The sequence below is a fragment of the Ceratotherium simum genome, chromosome 40, assembly GCF_057802395.1.
Source record: "Ceratotherium simum simum isolate JZ-2026a chromosome 40, ASM5780239v1, whole genome shotgun sequence".
NCBI lineage: Eukaryota > Metazoa > Chordata > Mammalia > Perissodactyla > Rhinocerotidae > Ceratotherium > Ceratotherium simum.
This window is the reverse complement of record NC_141939.1, coordinates 11,880,890-11,901,123: the sequence shown is the minus strand read 5'-3', so window position 1 is coordinate 11,901,123 and position 20,234 is coordinate 11,880,890. Positions and strand designations below refer to the sequence as shown.

Sequence of the window (20,234 nt, the reverse complement as noted above, 5' to 3'; positions counted from 1 at the left end):
GGTCTTTACAGCGCTGTGTTAGCTGGGGGTGGCGCGTGACTTCCCTCAGCCAGCGTCACGTACAGCCGACAAGCGCCCCAGAGCAGGTGTGTTTGAGCTGGGCCCTACAGCTGAGGGGATTTTGCCTGCTGGAGAGGAGGGGGAAGGGCTTCCCAAGGCAAGGGACAGCATGGGCAAGGGCAGGGGGTGTGAACGGAGCACTAGAGCAGAAGGTGAGGCTGTGGGCAAGCATGTTGGGACCCACTTGTAACGATGCTGCTGGGCTGGGTAATGGATATGAGCCAAATACGCACCTGAGTGCTTTCAGATCACTGACGGCTGAAAGACAGTGGGAATGTGGCAGAAAACGTGGTTCGCCACTTTGTAGCATCGTTACGTGAATTTTACTCACCTATAAAATGAGAATAAAACCTGATTTCATAGGGTTCTTGTATGGCTCAAAATTGGTAAGAGGGGATTAAGACAAAGAATTTTAGATTTAAAAGGGCTGAGGAACTCTAAAGCACTCTACAAAAGCGGAGTGGTAGAATTCCTAGCATGGGAGCTTCAAGGTGAGGGAAAGTTGAATCGATATTACCGTCTTCATGAGTAAGTGTAATTTCAGCAAGCCACGCTTCGAGGCAGCTGTTTTCCTCATTAGCTGTGATCTGAATAAAAGCTAACACTCACAGTAATTGAGCAATTACAATATACCAGTTATATATGCTTTAACATAAAACTCTTACATGTTAAAATGCTTTCCACGTAATAACTCATTAATTCATGCAGTGTTCCCAGCCAGTGGTAGGTACTGTTATTCTTATTTTACAGGTGAGAAATCAGAGGCTGAGAGAGGTTAAATAACTTGCCCAAAGTCGTGTAGCTGGTATACAGCAGAAACCAGACTTGAATCTAGAGCCCTGGGGTTTACCCACAAGGATGAAATACATCAGGCGTTTTAGACAGGTGTTCCCGTGATCCCAGAGGGGCACTGTGGTACAGCAGATGTGGAGCCAGTGACCCAAGGTCCCCACTCGGCCTGCATGCAGTGGTCACTCAGATGTCGTTGGCCTGGGAAATTCACCACTGCCTGCAGCTAGAGGTGGGGGGTGGGCCATTTATATTCCCACTGATGACCCACCACCAACGGTGATGGTAGCTTGTTTAAAGACTCTTTATTTATTGCACACCGTGAAATTTAAGAGCATGGTCATAAGGTGATATTTATCTTTAGGGAAATTTTTTTTTTTTGCTTGAGGAGGATTTGCCCTGAGGTAATATCTGTGCCAATCTTCTTCTATTTTGTATGTGTGTCACTGCCACAGCATGGCCGCCATCAAGTGGTGTAGGTCCGCACCTGGGAACTGAACCCTGGCCACCAAAGGGGAGTGGGGCCAAACTTAACCATTAGGCCGTGGGGCTGGCGCCTAGGGAAAATATTTTGTCAGAAGGTTTTGAGAATTATCAAACATTGTTGAGTAAACAATTCAGGAACTGTTGTGTGTTAATGCTGAAATATGTGTGTGTGCACGCACGTGCAAGAGAGAGGTAGACCCACAGAGGGAGATTGTGCAGGGGAGTTACGATGGCTGCAGGAAAGGAATGCCGGGATAACTCACCCTGGTTGTCATGTGGGAGTGACCCCCGGCCCAGCTCTCCTGGGGGGAGGGTGGGACGAGAAGCATTTCCAGGCATCTGCTCTGTATCAGCCCAAAGGGACAGGTCAGCCTTTCAGGTAGAAGCCAAGGTGAGATGGCTGCAGCCACTCGGATGTCATAGCTCGCGTCATTCCGAGGAATGCAGCAGCTCCTGGGAGACGGGGTGACCGTGAGCCCAGGAGTGACCTCAGCAGGGTAGTGTCGGAAGGGTAGACGTGAGGAGCTGGGCTTCAGAAGGTCTAGACGTCGTGCTTTGATGCCTATGGTCTAGTAAGGGCATGTTGATAGTACCCAAATTTAGAAGACACTTTGTGGTGTCAACTGTCTGTCAACAAATCAGCCTTAAACTGTAGCAATTGTGTTTTCCTGTCAAAAATGTTAACCATGGGAAAAGTGGATTTCTGCAGTGCTTCTGATCCATGCGAACATTTTAAAATGAGCTTTTCCGTGACTGTCCAGTCACTTAACCCCTCTGCTGCTCCTTCTTCCTTCTGGGGTCTCGCTAACAGGCTGGAGACGGTGGTGACGCCTGGAGGTTTTGCTCTCACCATGGCCTTCGTGGAAGTTCCTCCCTCAGTGTTTTTGAAGGTCACCCTCAAAAGGCAAATTTCCTTGAACCCGTATTTCCTTGCCTTCTCTTTTCACTACCAGCTTGTAGCCCCTGTCTGTGGGACGCTGGGTCGCTGGGCAGAGTAGCCAACATGAACACTAGACCATCTTCGGGAAGCAGGCCGGCATTTCTCCCTTCTCCCCGCACCCCTGCTCCTCTGGGTCTCTCTTCTCAGCCTGGCGCTGATGCACACAACATGAAAAAGGCTTGCAGATTTTCCACAGCAGCAATCCTGTATGAGGTGACTGGTCTGCACAGAGGGAACCCAGCTAACTTCTGAAAAGGTGTTTTTCATCTTTTATGTAGTCATCAAGACTTATTTTCTAATTTTTTTTAATTGTGGTAAAAAACACATAACATAAAATGTACCATCTTAACCCTTTGTAAGTATACAGTTCAGTAGTGCTAAGTACATTTGCATTGTTGCGCAACCAATCTCCAGAATTCTTTTCATCTTCCCAAACTAAAATTCTGTCCCCTCCCCGCTCCTCCCAGCCCCTCATAGCCACCATTCTACTTTCTGTCTCTATGGATTTGACTAGTCTAGGGACCTCATGTAAGTGGAATCATACAGTATTTGTCTTTTTGTGACTGGCTTATTTCACTTAGAGTAATGTCCTCAAGGTTTTTCCATGTTGTAGCAGGTGTCAGAATGTTCTTTCTTTTTTGAGGCTGTATAATATTCCATTGTATAGCTAGACCTCATTTTGATTATCCATTAATCTGTTGATGGACACTTGGGTTGCTTCCACCTCTTGGCTAGTGTGAATATTGCTGCTATGAACATGGGTGTACAAATATCTGTTTGAGTCCCTGCTTTCAAATCTTTTGGGGATATACCCAGAAGTGGAATTGCTGGATCATATGGTAATTCTATTTTTAATTTTTTTGAGGCACTGCCATATTGTTTTCCATACAAAAATTTTTAAATGCATTTATTCCGCACAGTGTTATAACAGTGATAGCATGATCAAAAACTCCAACTCTTCTTAAATTAGGCTAATTACTGTTCTTATTGGACAGAGCTTTAAATGGTTTGTTCAGCTTTATTCAGTCTAGACAAAGGCAATGCCGAATTGCATTTATTTGGGTACAGAATATGGCATCGTTTCTGAATTTTTTCAATGGATGTACACAGATCTCATCAAGGGTATGGTTTTTGAAAGCCAAGAGTAACACCAACTCTTCCAGGATCTTACCTGGAGTGGTTCAGTGGAAGTAGATTTTGAATCAGGACTTGAGCTTGAACCCTGGCTCAGCTTCGTGCCAGCTGTGTCACTGCAGGCAAGTTACTGAACTTCTCTGAGCTTCAGTAATAATATTTACCTTGCAGGGCTGCGTAGTGCCTTGAACTCATAACATGGTAATAATTATCATTACTAGTACCCCAGAAGGAGGAAAATAATAATTTCTTTTTGAAGAAGGGATATATGGAGAATACAGGCTTGGCAGTTTATAATGAGCTTGCATAGAAGGATGGTCATTAACTCAAATTAGAGCAGTTTGTACTTTATTTCATTTGTCAAAATAACCAGTAAAGTGGCCGCCCAGTGGCGTAGGGGTTAAGTGTGGCACTCTGCTGCTGGCAGCCGGCGCGCACTCATGCACCGCTTGTCAAGCCATGCTGTGGTGGCCTCCCATATAAAGTGGAGGAAGATGGGCACCGATGCTAGCCCAGGGCCAGTCTTCCTCAGCAAAAAGAGGAGGATTGGCATGGATGTTGGCTCAGGGCTGATCTTCCTCACACACACGAAAAAATAATAACCAGTAAAGTGCAGATGATTTTTCCCAAAAATTTCTGAAAATACTTGAGGCTAAAAATGCAAGAGACAGGACAGTTCTCTGCCCCCAGTACACGCTGCTCAGTTTGGGTTTGCGGAGGACGGAGAGGGACAGGCCTTTCAGAGAGCTGCTGCTCTGGTCCTGGGGGGCGGGCAGTGCCAGCAGGGGCTCAGTGGGGAGACAGCCTCACAGAAACGAGCCCAGGCAGTCCTGCATGGAGAGAATCCTACCATCCTCTCACCTTCCTTATGATCTCGCATTGGCCGTGGTTCTGCTCCCAAATGTCATCAAAAGCGAGCTTCCAACAGGAGCAGCGTGAGGGGGAGCAGTACAAGGCACACCCTTCACAGATACCCAACTGCTCTCAAAGTAATTCGACATTTATATTTTTTAAAACTCCCTGAACTAAAACAATGTGCAAAGAGATCATCAAATCAAATAACTTTAGTTTGGTTCAAGGTTCTGGGAAACCGCGCGCGCACACACGGTATTTCAGCAAAGGAGAAGTGTTCTAGCAGGGGTTGCGTTCAGCTGGTGTGCCAGGACTGTCGGATCAAGTCCCAGGTGTGTGTTTTCACGCCCCGCACTCGGCGTCACTCCAGCCTCGGCCGCGGCTTGGGCCGCAGGGACATATCTCGGGAAGGATATTCCTGACGGCCGTCTGCATGAGCAGTGCGGGGCTCAGACCTGAGATCTGGAAGGCTCCCAGGAAACCGTGCGGTGGCCTAGAATTCTGTTTCTGCCTCGTTAGTAAACGGATGATGGTTTCAGGTGAGAGCTGGGAATACAAAGGGCAATAGAAAAATAATCCTTCTAAGATAACGCTGGATATAAATGGATTATTTTAGTTTTGTGTCGTGCCACATGCCATTTAGAAAAGACAGGTAGGAGAAGATTTCCTGTTGTTTCTCAGGCGAGATCAAGGGTGGCCCCAAGTCGACACGGTGTTGTCTCGTGGGTTCGTTCCCCACTGTCACCTCGCGCTGACAGGCGTGGGCCTCGCCTGCGCCCCTCGTCGCCCGTCTGCTCGGCCTCCGTGCTCTCCCCCGCTCCCAAGGCCTCGTCCTTCTGTCACCGTCTTAGCAGTTCATTCTCCTGTTTAAATAGTTCAGCGCCTCCCTGCTGCCTTCAGGATGAACTTCAACTCCCTGCAGACCTGAGAGGGCCCTCCTGGTCCAGCCCATGCCCTGCCCGTCCCTGGAGCCTGGCACACAGCTCCACCAAGCGCCCCTCTCACCCGCGTCCAGCTCGCGCGCTCTCTCTGCCTGATGCTCCCTCTCGGACCCTCGCTGCCATCCACCCCACGCTTGGCTGGTGACCCCCACACCTGAAGGCTCAGCTGACCCGCTTTCCAGCACCTTAGACCAGGGCCCTGTCCCGGGCCTCCCTGTCTGGCTCTCCCTACACCCGGGCTTCTACCCCCGCCAGTGCGCTCAGCCACCCTGCTGTCTGGTTGGCTTTGCAGGGCTTCCTCATGGCCAAGGGGCTCCTGCCGCCGGCTTCCTTCTCAGCGGGTGTCAAGTGAGAAGCGTGATGAGTCTCATGTTTTCTGTTTCTCCTTCTTACAGGCTAAGGGAAATCCATTTGTTTTTCTAAAGCATCTCTTTCCCTCTCACACACACACCCACCTGTCTAAACGGTTGTTCCCGAATGCAGCAGGAGAGAAGGAGCCTAAGTTGGCTCATTTCAGGGCTAGGTGCTGGTGGTCCAAGAAGGCCCACAGGCCTTGGCCCCTTTACTCCCTGTCTGCCCCTGGCTGTGCACCATGCCCCCTGCACTGTGGGTCAGGCAGAGCAGCTGCCAGCCCGCCTGCCTCCTCTGACCATCTCTGTGGTCTGGCCTGCAGGACTTGTCCTACAAGGACCGACACTGGCATGAGGCCTGTTTCCACTGCTCGCGGTGCCAGAGCTCGCTGGTGGACAAGCCCTTCGCTGCCAAGGAGGACCAGCTGCTCTGCACGGACTGCTACTCGCACGAGTACTCCTCCAAGTGCCAGGAGTGCAGGAAGACCATCATGCCAGGTCAGGAGCGCTCCCTTCTCCCTCACGACACTGCAGAGCCGGCCGCTCTTCTCTTCCCTCCTACTGGCTGAAGTTGTGCTCATTCGAGTACTTCAGCAGATATGCGTTGTGCCCTCCTGTGTGCCGGGTACTGGGCAAGGAGCTGGGTGCTCATAGAGGAGCAGGCCGAGAGGCATACCCACTGCTCTGCCCTCGTGCACGTGACGTTCTAGACAGACCCAGATTTGACCGCAGCCGGGTCAAATGCCAAGGAGAGTAAAGGTGACTTGCCTGTTGATGGGGGAGGATGGGACTGTGTCCCTCGTTTTGGGGCGGGGGGGGGGGCTTAGTTTGCTTCTTTCATTCGTGGGAGAGAGGAATCTTTTATTTTAAAAAACAGAGTGAACAAAAATATATAGAATTTTTAAATACAGAATTAAAAAAACACATCTTGTTAGACATGTACAGAAATGAAAACAAGGACAGTAACCACTGTGAGAAGGGCCTAAGATTCGGACCCTGGACAACTGAGAGAAAGGTGAAGACAACGGCTGTGGCCAGCTCACCTGTCACAGATGATCAGTGACGTGCTCTGCATGACCAGTAAAGGGTCACTGGAGGGTACACTTGCCAGATTTGGTGGGTAAAAACATAAGACTCCCAGTTAAATCTGAGTTTCAGGTCATTTCTTAATATCTGTCCCATTTGGAAGCTGTAATCTGGCATCCAACCAGAGAGCCACCTAAAACCAGGAGGCACCTCTGGCCACTGAGTGTCATGGGAGTGTGGCCCTCACAGAACAGGACGGAGCAGTCACCAGACTGCGGGCTTGTCTAGTGCAGCAGCAAACTGGTTGGGGACCCCGAATGCCGAGAGTAAACAAGGACCTGGGGGCTGTGTCTGGACACGAGGGCACGCGGGCTCCGAGGCTCCCGTCAGGAGGGCGCTGACAGAACAGCTGTCACATGAGGGTCAGCTTGGTGGGGGGGCAGTGGCCAGCCCCGGGCTTCTAGCTGCTAAACAGCTCAATACAGCTGGGCGTCCCCCTCACATTGCTGGGGAAGGCAGCTGCTTCAGTGGGTCAGCACCCTTAATCTAGGAAGATTTAGGCTTAAGGGCAGACATATCGAGAGAATCTAACCCGGAGTAATAATATTGTCTTAAATCTTCTCATGAAGTTTGTGTAAGGTTTAAAAAAAATTGAGTCTAAAGAGTAAATTAGTCTTGTGAGTCTGACTGAACGTGTGTATTGAATAAGTGATTTAGACTTGTGATTTTAAATTGAAATTTTCTTAATTTAGAATGTTTTGATGTTTAAGATATCTTATGATTCATCATATTTACAAGTGTAATTCATTTTCAACAACAGTTACTTAAGAACTTGAGGTTTGGCTTGTTAGTTGAGGTGCTTAACCTCAATATCCAATCTGTTGAATTTTTAAATGCCGTTTTAAAGCAGTTCAGTTCACTACATTAATAAACAGAACCAAACACACAGGCCCCTTGAAAGTGGTTTTTAAAAATCACTATATTCATGAATGCAATAATAAGACATATAAGATGAACTTAAGTTGAGAGTTTTGAGTTTTTTCCATCAATAGATTGAATGTTAATTTTTAGAAACCTGGGTAACTTGCTTACTAGTCGTTATTTCCCACCGTAGCGAGATTCACACGGACGTGCGAAGAGAATTAAGGCTGCAGAGATGATTGAGAGTCAGGCTTTTGACTCTTGGGTGGAAGACTGATTGCCAAACAGAGTGTCTGTTTTATTTTTGGTTTGCTTTGTTTTGGGCCATGAAGAGATACTGGAGTTCTGAGTGAGAGACCGACATGAGGGGAGTGTTATTTTAGGAAGATATGTTGGATAAGAAATAACCATTTTTACAAAGGCAAGGGGGATAACTAGGCTTCAGTAAGGTGGTTTCTTATTGCTACCACATTTCTCTGGTTAATACATCTTAAAAATAACTGCAACACACTATTACTAGGAACCGAACCCCAGACGATGTCCCCGTAGCCCTGCTGGGAGTGTGAGCGGGGACAGCCGGAGGCCGTGGTAGCTTCAGGTGGGGCACTGCAGGCAGGAGGCCTCGGACAAGATGCCGTCAGCATTGCAGGTGTTGGGAGTGAGGGCCCAAAGGTGGCGGCAGTGGGAATGGAGACTAACCCACAGAAAGCCGGCCACCAGGTCCTGTCCCACAGGGAGTCACGTGCAGAGACACTGGCATCCTGGAACAATGAGAACCACAAAATTAACTGAAAAACAAATTAAATCTTTATTAGGTGTTCATGACCAGAGCCCAAGGAAGGACCCATTCATGACTCATAGCAGACTTCTGTATATCCTCTTTCCCATCTCCTTTTCGCCGCTCCCACATTCTGCGGCTGCCAGAAGACTCTCCTTCCCCCTTGACGCGCTGCCCAGAACTCGCCTGCAGCTGAGGGGGCGGGCTTTCTCGGCCTGCTATCTGCATCCTCTTCTCTGTGTTTACCTCCTGGTTTTTTCCTTCATTTGTTTGCTCTTCCTCAGCAGTGCTCTGCCCTTTTGCAAGAACAGATCTTCCTCAACTTATGATGGGGTTACGTCCTGATAAACCCATCATAAGTTGAAAATAGCAGAAATCGAAAATGCATTTACTACACCTAAGCCACCGAACATCACAGCTTAGCCTCGCCTACCTTACACATGCTCAGAACACTTACATAGCCTACACTTGGGCAAAATCATCTACCACAAAGCCTATTTTATAATAAAGTGTTGAGTGTCTCATGTAATTTATTGAATACTGTACTGAAAGTGAAAAACAGAACGGTCGCATAGGTACAAAATGGTTGTAAGTGTATCAGTTGTTGACCCTTGTGATCACATTGCTGACTGGGAGCTGCGGGGGCTGCCCCTGCCCAGCATCATGAGAGAGCATCTACTGCATATCGCTAGCCCGGGAAAAGATCAAAATTCAAAGTATGGTTTCTATTGAGCGTGTATCACTTGTGCACCATTGTAAAGTCAAAAAATTGAAAGTCGAACCATCGTAAGTTGGGACCGTCTGTAAATCCTGCTGGCCCCTGAGCTTCTCCAGTTCTCTCTCCCCTTCATTACCGTACCTGGAGGACCAGGTCAGGAGAGCATTCTCTGGGGGGTGGAGGGGGAGCCACAGGAGGAGGCCCCGGGCGATACTGGAGCTCCAGGGGCTGGTGGAAGGTGCACACGTAGCCTTAGCATCACCGAGGTGGTCGTGGGAACCGCCAAGGTCTTTAAGAAGGGGGTTTGTCATTCATTTTGCGATAGTGCAGGGTGCAGGTGTGAGAAGAATGCCCAGCTCGGGCACCGTTAATGAGAACGTAGTTCCATCTCACAACAGGCAATTGTAAAAGCATCAGCACTCCCCTCCCCACCTCTCAGTGAAGGGCTTCTCACTGATGGCTACCGGGGGATCTTCAGATGGAGACGCTGGAGAAGCCTGGCTGGTGCCTGCTGGGATGGGGGTGCGAGCCAGGAGCAGGGAGTCAGGAAAGAGAGCCTCAGGATATCACGTTTGAGCAGTCTTGAAGGATGAGGAGCTGGATTTCAACAGATGGAGGTCAGAAAAGGTCACTTCTGGCAGAGGAAATGGACTGGGCACCAAAAGCAGGGTGTCTGGAAGAAGCCTGGTGTGTGCAAAAACCAGGAGAAAAAAGAAGCACTAGATTATAGCACTGGCTTCTCCGCTTTGGTTTAATTTTTTAAAGTGCTACAACCAAATCAAGATGAACAGCAGTACAGAGCATCACATAGCTTTGGCAGTGAGTTTAGATACATAGGACGAGAGGCATGTACTAATGAAAAACTCACCCACTGGCCCCACACCCTACAAAAGTCAATTTCTTGACGTGGTCAGGAGACTACGGTTCCCTTGTCACAAAACCACTAGGTTTGTGCTAGGGTCCCCGGGGTCCCTACCTACCCAGTGCCGAGCCCCTGTTTGCAGAGGTTTATGCGGGTGCCCTAAGCCTCTGAGCACGCTCACGCCATGACTAATCCTTCTCCAGGTTTCTGGTTCCTCACTGGCTTATTTGAATCAGAAAAAGACACTCCTTCCTCAAGACAGTACTTCATCTGCTGGAGAATTGCTCTAATCTGTGGATTCTGTTAGAAGAAGGAACTCTGCTGCCACCTGCTGGCCATATCGTACAGTACTTACACACGTCTGTGTCAATGGCGGCTCTCAAATGTGTACCTGCCACCCACCTTGGGCTGGAAGTGCCCAGTGGATTCCCTACTAGGGACAGGAGTTTCCTGAACACTGGTGTTGATGTAAGACGATTTCAGAACACGCCAAGAATGCACTCATATGGTCCTGCTTGCCGTCATTAGGGAGACTCATAATGGCCCTATATTCATTGACAAAATCCTTGGGTTTCTAGGCTGCTTTTTCAGAGGGAAAGTCAGAGATTAAAAGAGCAAGTGACAAAGGTATTCATCGGGGAAAAAACCCTGGATACCAAAGAAAATCATTCTAGCATTTACATCCAAATCCTTCCACCATTTTTACCTGAAATTCAACTGCTGAATATAATTTTCCTCATTTCAGGATTCATCACCCCACGACTGAACCCCATAGCTTTGAAGATCACTGTGTGCCACTCCCCAACACATCACACGAATTCCCTGAGTATTTTATATGCTCTATGGGAGGTGGTGCTCAAATGTCTGGTCTTGGAAGCTGAGAAGATGTCCCCAAAATACATGTAACAAAATGATCACGGAATGATCCTCAGCGCACACCCTAATTACTTGAGACATGGACATCTCCTCACCAACCTCACAACCAGCTAAAATACAGCCGCTAGCCTTGTCGTTTCAACCCTATTATTTTTGGACTTAGAGCTAAAGCCTAGTTTACAGACGTCTGCATTATGCTGCCCCCTGGTTCCAAAGCCAGCCGTCCTGCTTTCCGCCGAATCTCCCCTCATTCCCAGACTCTCAGTTGAAGTCTCACTTGTGTGCCCATCATTCTACAGTCCCCATCCTCTAATTGAGCCCAGGGGCTGGCAAAATTTTTCCATATGAAACCAAATAAATGTTTTAGGCCTTGCAGGTCATCCATTCTCTGTTGCAACTACTCAACTCTGCCCTTGCAGCTGGAAAGCAGTGGAGTGTAGACGATGGCAGTGAGTGAGTGGGCGGCGCTGCGTTCCAGTGACACTTCAGTTGTAACGCAGGCCGCAGTCCAGACGAGCCCGCGGGCCCTGCCTAGTGTGCCGCTGCCTGAGCTAGCCCGGGTATTTGGAACACTTTGCTCCTTTTCCCCAAATCCTTCACTTCTGCTTCATACAAAGGGTGCTCGCTTACTTATCTTTCTGAACCATCTCTTTCTATAAATATCCGTGCTTTTTGTGTGTGTGTAAAGTATGGGAAAAACATCAATCAACAAATCCTGAGCATTCCCTGTCAATCATGCTGGGTGGGGTCGGGGTGGGAGTAAACCAAAAGGCTTTCAGTTCTCCAGGACTTGGTAATCTACTCGAGGAAATAATGTAGATGTATCAAATGATAATAGTCGTTCAGAAGGAAGTAGGCTGTCGCGATGGGAAATTACTAACTGGGATGTCCAGATAACACTTGTGGATTTCACGATAGCACTTAGCGCAGCAGGTAGGCCACAGCTTGGTGCATGAAGCGAGTGATGTGGAGGCTCCTTACTGAGTCAGGCTCCAGACTCTCGGTTCATTTCCATCCCATTGAGAAGCAGAGGGCTGTTTGTCAACAGGCCCCTCTGCCCCAAAGTCCACACTCGGTGAGGATTAGTCTGAGCTGTGCTAGATTTTTCTTTATATTTTATGATGCTGAGAGAGACAAATATTTTTTTCATTTAATGTTCATAACCACATTGTCCAACAAATAAATATTGAGTATGTACAGATATTGTTCCAGGAGTTGGGGGTCTAATAATGAACCAAAAGACAGAGCCCCTGCCCTCCAGCAGAAATTACTCCCATTGAGAGGTGAGCCTTCCGGAGCTACAGCCACTCGCCACGGTCACAAAATGAGATGGTGGCAGGTTCTTAACACAGATTGCTGGGCCTCCAAGCCAGTCCTTTGACAACTCTGCTCTTTCCTTCTTGACTCTCGCGGCAGGTACCCGCAAGATGGAGTACAAGGGCAGCAGCTGGCACGAGACCTGCTTCATCTGCCATCGCTGCCAACAGCCAATTGGAACCAAGAGCTTCATCCCGAAGGACAGTCAGAATTTCTGTGTGCCCTGCTATGAGAAACAGTATGCCCTGCAGTGTGTTCAGTGCAAAAAGGTATCTCTTCCTCTCCCTGGACCTCGCACTTTCTAGTCAGTTTGCCTCCATGGCCGCTGTTGGTCAGTTCTCCCTTTCCGAAAGTGAGTACACCTTAATGCTTGAAGGGCGAGGTAGTTAGGTCTGTCCTGCCTCACGTTCCATAGTTCTGACGTACTGCTGTATATTTTACCCATTGGACCTCTGTTCCAGTCCTTCTTTCAAAGACGGACTTTGAAGCTTGTTGTGATCTGAGACAAAAATCCTTTATCCCTTCTGTCTTCTAGAACATTTCCAAATATGTGACTTGATGCCAAAGGGAAGGAGAATTGACCATCCCGAAGCTGTCTTTGTTACACTGCTCTCCTTGAATAAACAAGAAACCAACTGCTAAACTTAGTGAGAGGGAAAGAGGATGTGGAAAGAAAAGGAAAGGGAAAAGGTCAGCCGTGGATAGGGGACAGACCAGGCATCACACTGCCACAGTCACCAATGTGCTGTACTGTCATGGCTCTGGTAGTTAGAGGACAAAAGGAAGCCACATCTACAGGAAGCCCTGTCTCCTTGCCCACCCTGTCCACCCCCACGTCCGTGCCCTTCAGAGTGTGGCTTCTCTTACACACACAGTCTCAGCACTGTTTGGACTGGAGCCGCCGACTTTGCCCTGGGCGGTGCCAGGTGAGGACTTAGTGAGACTGTCTGCCTCCTGCCCTTTATTGACCCCGCTGTCTCACCCCGGGGCCCTGCCTGCGCCTGCTCGGCCCTGGCTGGAATGCGCACCTCGCCTGCACCTTTTCAAAGGGCAGCGTGTGCTGATCTTCCTCCAGCCTTTCTCTCTTGTTTCCTTCTGTCTCATTTCCATTTTATTTCCATTTATTCTTTTATTTATTTATTTATTTTTTTGTGAGGAGGACTAGCCCTGCGCTAACATCTGATGCCAATCCTCCCTTTTTTTTTCCTCAAGGAAGATTGCGCTGAGCTAACATCCATGGCCATCTTCCTCTACTTTATATGGGATGCTGCCACAGCATGGCTTAACAAGCAGTGCGTTGGTGCGCGCCCAGGATCCAAACCTGCGAACCCCGGGCCACCGCAGCGGAGCGTGCGCATTTAACTGCTTGCACCACCGGGCTGGCCCCAACGTTTACTCTTTTAAATTCCGTTTCTCTCTATTTCCCCTATTTATCTACTGTGGATCCCTTCGTCCTTGGACGGCACTCTCATTCCTGTGTTTATGTCAGGAATCCTCTTCTCTGCTCACTTCCCTTTTGTTTTGTTTTGTTTTTCTCATCGAGACGGAAGGAAAGTTCATTTTAGTTGCTTTTTCTTCCTGTTTTCTCCCTCACCTCATTGTCCTTTTCAGTTGCACAAACATAAGTGACACATCCTCCTGGGACACACGCCTTTGTGTGTGTGTTCATTAGTGCACAAGAAAGCCCTCATGCCAGAAACTTCCATTCTTCCCACCGGGGAGTGGGCGCTCTGGGGTACTGGGTGGAAATGCACTCCAGTGTGAGACTTTCAGGTACTTACCGACGCGTGCTTTGGAGGAGAACAGAGTCTTAACAGAGTATACCGGGAGGAAGGACCTGAACTCATCTGAGGAGCCAGGGGCAAGGCTGGTGTTAGGGAAGGACTCTCTAAGAAAGTAACAGCCATGCTGAGGCACATCTGAGCTAGCTAGGTGATGTGGAGTGGGATGGGGGATATGGAATCCAGATGGAGGGGGATGAGGGAGTGTATTCCAGGCTGAGGAAACATCTCACGTATACCCATCTTCTATACAGACAGAGATACCTTCACCCAACATACTTTGCATAAATTCTGTTTCTAGGGGGAAAGCTTATAGGAAGATTATTAATGGTTTATAGTTTAATGAAAAGAGTACAGGATCGAAGGAAGTCCTGAACTCTAGTTCCTGCTTTGTCATTAACTAGCTGTGATTCTAGCTAATTCTAGCTAATTCTCAGGCAAGTCACTTAATTTCTCTGGGTCTCAGTTTGCTCACCTGTAAAATGAAAATAATATCTGTCTTAACGTAAGGACTTTTATACTTTATGTAAGGACTAAAGGACGTACTGGATGATATAGCAGTGTTAAAAAAATAAAATGCATGAAAGTGCTACTGTGAGGAGTTTCTACTCCATCTTGCATTGCCATCATTCTGTCACACTGAGACCCACCCAGACTCCTCTGATATCTTACTCAGTTCTGTCCTTCACCCATTTTTTAAATGAATATGAAAAGCAACAATATGAAGAAAGAAATACTAGATAAAATTGAGGTGTTGATGACAGTTCTATTACATCTGGCTTCTCACAAGTGTTCTAACGGCACACAGGGTGAGAAGGCAGGCTTTGGGCTTGTTTTTCCCAAACCTTCCAGGATGCCGTCCCCTCACTACAGCATCAGCAGGCAGCAACCCCACGGTGTCTTTTAAGTCTCTCCTCCTTCTACCACAAGTAACTGAACAGAGAGAGCTGCAGGTGGTGTTTGAGAGGTTACCCCCCGGGGTACAGAGCTCTTTACAAGTGACTTAGGCACAGGGCTGGTAAGCAGCAGGGTCAGGATTCAGATCCGACTGTCCTTGCTGCAGGATCCCATCTTTCCCTCCCTGCATGGCAAGGAAGCAGTACTGCCCCACGCACCCATGCCTTCGCTTCCCCAGCATCCCTGGGAGGGCTGAGAGCAGACATCCCAGGACCGGTGTAACAAACGGGAGAGCCGGGGTCCGCAGCAGTGGACTGAAAGCATGTGGAAGGGGCAACAGTGAGGTCTGTAGAGCAGTTTCTCAGTGACTTGTAATAAACTGGACATTTTCTGGATGAGGGTCTTGCGTCATCCAGTGGCGATGGCTGAGCGTGAGGAAGTGTGCTAAGAACACTTTGAGGCCACTCTGCCTGGGGAAACTGACCCTCGCTCTTGCCTCCTCCAGCCCATCACCACCGGGGGGGTCACTTACCGGGAGCAGCCCTGGCACAGGGAGTGCTTCGTGTGCACCGCCTGCAAGAAGCCGCTGTCCGGGCAGCGCTTCACGTCCCAAGACGAGTTTGCCTACTGCCTGAACTGCTTCTGCGATTTGTATGCCAAGAAGTGTGCTGGGTGCACCAACCCCATCAGCGGTGAGTGTCTGTGGAATTCCCTCTGAGTGCACGGCCGTCTGCTCTTCTTCACATAGCCCTTTGAAGGTTGAACAAGGTGTAAGATTTTAGCGTGTGAATTTGTTTATGCACCTAGACTCCCTAGGCCTCAGTAAGGTCCTGAACAGAGCCGACTCTTCTGCCTACCTGCGTTCCTCTCCTTGTTACACCAGGAACTCTTCAGCAGGTGACGACTTCCCCTCGAGCTCACCTGATCACTAAGAACTATAGGGCCTGTTGCAGGAGGTCTATTATTTCTGCTTTCGGTCAGATTATCTCCAAGACTGCAGCCTGTGAGTATATGACAGCCACATCAGCACAATGAAGCCAGCATTTCCAGGCTTAGCAGCAGTACTGTGTTCTTAAAGGCACTCCATAGCATCTTAGGCCTTTCTACCACCAAGCCAGGGCTGTATGAGGGCAGAGGGCAACGTTCTAGGTGGTTCTTTCATATTCCCCAAAGGGTTGGGCAAAGTGAGAGCCCAAAGTCTGGCTGGCTGGCAGACCAGGCATTGGACTAAACTAGTAAACATGCTGAGAAATTCAGTGTGGAGAGCAGACGGCTGGTCAGACTGAAGTCCTATAAATGTTCCCCACCTGTTGCCACACAAATCACTGGCTGGGCTCGGAGGGAAATGTGTGAGGGTTCCATAACGGCACAGGAAAAGTTCCATGATGTGGAGTCCCAGCGCTGTGAATTCAGGTGACCGGGTGATCCCTATCCACAGTAGATGGCAGACACGTGGTATAAACACAGCGGCCCAGCCAAACGGAGTTCCTGCGTAGCTTTGCGTGTAACTGTAACCACACAGACACATTTACACACCCTCTGTGCTCGTCCTTGACTCTTTTTCCTCAGGTCTAGAGCCCAGTTCACCTAACTCCGCTAACTCACCTGATGTAGGAAGTCCCAGGTCACTAAAATCATCCTCTCCTGTGTATCCAGGGCTCATGTTTCCAAATGAAATTAAAATATGAAGAAGAGCAGCATAGTATTGAAGTCTTTCTATGTTAAGACATCCAATTGCAGCTGTTTATATACCAGATTTCTCTTGGAATCATTCAGAGGGAAAAATGCAATCTTCTGCCCTAACATATTAATCTTTAATGCTATTTTCTCAGTAACTTCTGTGGAAATAAGTGTTTATAAAATCAAGCTTTATAAAGCAATATAATCTACATAAAAGTACTTTTAAATGTAAAGTATCAGATATGTGTGTTAATAGTACTAATTATTATTTAGCACTAAAAAAACAAAAAACACTAGAAAAACAGAATGAAACTTTCCTCCAAAAAAGGAGAGTCAGTTTTCTGAAATGCAGAGACTAACGTTCAGGAATTTTGAAAGTGTAGCTAAAATGTACTTTTAGCCAGATTCCTACACAGTTGTGCAAGAGTGTGAATTTAGGTTAATGGATCCTTACTTAGTTCTTTTTCTCTTTAACAAAATTTAAATGATTTTATAAATTAATTTGAAGTTGATATTTTCCAACTTTTTATGTGTAGTGATGCTTAATTCACACATAAATACAGTTGATCCTCATCATTCAGAGTTCATATTTGCAAATTTGCCTACTCGCTAACACTTATTTGTAACTCCCAAGTCAGTACTCTTGGGGCGTTCGTGGTCATTCACAGACATGCGCAGAGCGGTGAATGCGTACATGCCCACTCGAGGAGGAGCCAAGTGACACTCGCCCTTCTCGTTTCAGCTCTCATATTATGAACAAGGGTCCTTTCCACAGTCTGTTCAGTGCCATGCTTTTTGCATTTTTGTGCTTTTTGTTGGCAATTTCGCTGTTTAAAATGGCCCCCAAGCCCAATGCTATGTTCCTAAGCACAGGAAGGCTGTGATGTGCCTTATGGAGAAAATACACGTTAGATGAGCTTCGTTCAGGCTGGAGTTATGGTGCTGTTGGCCGTAAATTCAATGTTACTGAGTCAACAATACATATTAAGTAAGGTGTCTTTAAACAGAAATAGACATAAAGCAAGGTTATGTATCGATTGGTTGACAAATATCTTGTGACCAGAGGCTCGCAGGAACCTAAGCCTCTATTTCTCTTAGCAACGGTGGTTCAGAATTTGCTAGTTCAGTGTTCAGTGACTTTATAGAACATAACTACCTCAAATAACACGAACTGACTGTGTGTACATCTTGCCTTTAGGAGGATTTGTCTCCCTGGGGCTGTTTTTGCCTCCCATTTCTATCACTTGCCCCATTTGCTGGCATTTCTAGGAAACAGTGGAGCTTCTGAAAGGAGGCTTTCCGCCTGGGACAGCTGCCCGCGTAGCTCCTGTCACTAACATCCTTCCTCGTCCTTTCCCCGCCAGTGCTCCTCCTTGCCCCAAATCTACAGTGGAGCAGGACTTAGCAGAGGTGCGAGAAAGGAGAAAGCATGGAATGGTGGAAACGCTGGGGCACCCTAGCAGCTTCTTGGCTTTTCACTTAACGTAGAGCGCTAAGAAAATCAACCATCTTCCAACCACTCTGCAGCCCCTGCCCCGAAATCAAGTTAAAGTGTTGCCTAAACCACTGGCTTTCAAACTCGGCTGCACATTTGAAACACCTGGGGAGCTTTAAAAATTACTGCTGCCTGGGTCATGATTTAATTGGTATCGGCTATGACCTGGGCGTTAGAATTTTTTACAAGTTTCCCAGATGATTCAAATATACAGACAAGTTTGAGACCCACTGGCCTAAACCGTCGGTTTGGTTCTGCCTCAAGGCCAAGGCATGGGCGCTGGGCTCTGCAGGTCTTTCTTAGCCCTGAGTCTACGATTACGAAAGGCAATCCATACTCTAGTCACACTGGTTATGCAGAGTCACTCTTCTTGTAAAGCTCGATGATGTTTAGGAAAAGAGAGTTGAAAAGGTTTCTAGTGCATCCTCCAGCAGTAGCAGAGGTGGTGTGGCATTAGAAAGAGCACAAGAACTTGTGTTACAAGACCTGGGTTCAAGTCCTAGGCCAGTCACTAACCAGCTGAGGGGGATTAGCTCTAAGGTCTCCCCCAGGTGACAGGATTTAATGCCAGCATCAGCATAGCCAGCTAAGTCACAGAAGGAACTAACTGGTGGTGAATTACAGACTTCTCATGTTAGTCTGAGACCTCAAACTATTATAAATGGAGCAGTCAGTGTGGTTGCTTTGTTTTCAACATGGTAGACTGAACCATTGTTTTGGAAAGAACTCTTTGCAGTTGAAATTCATGATCCAAATTTCACCAAAATCGATTACAACTCTAAGAGAGCCCCATGTATTTTATTCTATTTTATTTCACGGGGCTCAGTGGCAGTACAAACCAACTATATTGTAATAGGCAGCCAGTTTAAAATATAAGATAGCTTCCTCTAGTGCCCCCATATCTTCATCATCTGCCCTCTCCTGTCTCGGCAGCCCCCTCTTCCACCAGTCTCACTGAATGTCCCGCTCTTATTCTTATCACCCACGTTCATGCTTCTGTAGCTTGTCTCAGGATATTCCCTCTGTAAGAATGTGATCCCCTCCTCCACAACCACCCATCATTGCTTTGTGAGGCCTCTCCTGGCCATTTTCCTCTTCTGCCCCCCTTTAGCACTTCATTCATTAAATCACGAAATATTTGAGTGCCAGACATGAGGCACCCAGTGAAGGAGTAAGGGAAATCAGCTCCCTGACTCACGGAGTTTCATTCTCGTGGGGAAAATCAAATACACACAATAGTCTCTTTATAATTATAGCATTTTGGGCCGGCCCGGTGGCTTGGCGGTTAAGTGCGCGCGCTCCGCTGCTGGCGGCCCAGGTTCGGATCCCGGGCGCGCACCGACGCGCCGCTTCTCCGGCCATGCTGAGGCCGCGTCCCACATACAGCAACTAGAAGGATGTGCAGCTATGACATACAACTATCTACTGGGGCTTTGGGGGGAAAAAATAAATAAAATCTTTAAAAAAAAAAAAAAATTATAGCATTTATCATACAGTTTTGGAGCCAGTTTATGCATGTTCCTTCTGATGTTTATGAGTTCCTCGAGGCTGTGCATCGTATCTGATTTATACGTGGATCCCCCACTAGAAACTCCTACTGTCCATCTCATAGAGTCCAAACGCAAGACGGAGCAAACCAGGATGCCTCTTCCAGTCCGTCGCCCGATTCTAGCCAGCAGCATTCCCTGCCTCTCCTCATCGCTGGTATTTTTCTCTGTTACCAGGACTCGGTGGCACCAAGTACATCTCCTTTGAGGAGCGGCAGTGGCACAACGACTGCTTCAACTGCAAGAAGTGCTCCCTCTCCCTGGTGGGCCGAGGCTTCCTCACAGAGAGGGACGACATCCTGTGCCCTGACTGCGGGAAGGACATCTGAGTCACACCCGTCACTGCTCGCCACACACAGATTTAGATATTTTCTTTCTCAACCACACGATAGTGTGTTCTGGTTTCCACCAGCCACATCGAGACTTTGCTCTTGTGCTTCTCAGTGCTACTCACGTTTGTTTAAGCCCTTTAATCCTTTGTACTAGTTCAATCCCAGGGAAGGAGAAAGCCCTATGTAAACCTTAGGTGGGAAGATGGTTTTGAAGTTTTGTAATCAAGCAAGGCAAATCCAAGTTAAAAATCCTTTTGAATATCTTTATAAATGTATCTTTCTTTCACTGTGTATTTAATTTTTAAGTGCAATTAACATATCACGATCTTGCAAGTTTTCCAAACTACATAAAGTAATGAAGAGTTGGTATTTACAACTGTGTAACTTCCTGTCACGTAAGGCCTAAAGCAAAATTATATGGCTTACAATAAAGTTATCCAGAACAAAATCTT

At 47.7% G+C, this 20,234-nt stretch overlaps 1 protein-coding gene across 3 annotated transcripts in view; it reads left to right on the top strand.

Moving 5' to 3' along the window:
- The window catches only part of FHL2 (four and a half LIM domains 2), a 66,015-nt gene extending 45,785 nt beyond the window's left edge, over positions 1–20,230 (top strand). For all 3 annotated transcript variants that reach the window (XM_014791696.2, XM_087426311.1, XM_087426310.1), the window contains exons 3-6: positions 5,876–6,050; positions 12,150–12,319; positions 15,234–15,420; positions 19,628–20,230. In XM_014791696.2, coding sequence (XP_014647182.1) covers positions 5,876–6,050; positions 12,150–12,319; positions 15,234–15,420; positions 19,628–19,779 — 684 coding nt within the window. In that variant the 3' untranslated portion in view covers positions 19,780–20,230. The remainder of the gene's footprint in view (positions 1–5,875; positions 6,051–12,149; positions 12,320–15,233; positions 15,421–19,627) is intronic.
- Positions 20,231–20,234: the final 4 nt, after the last annotated feature.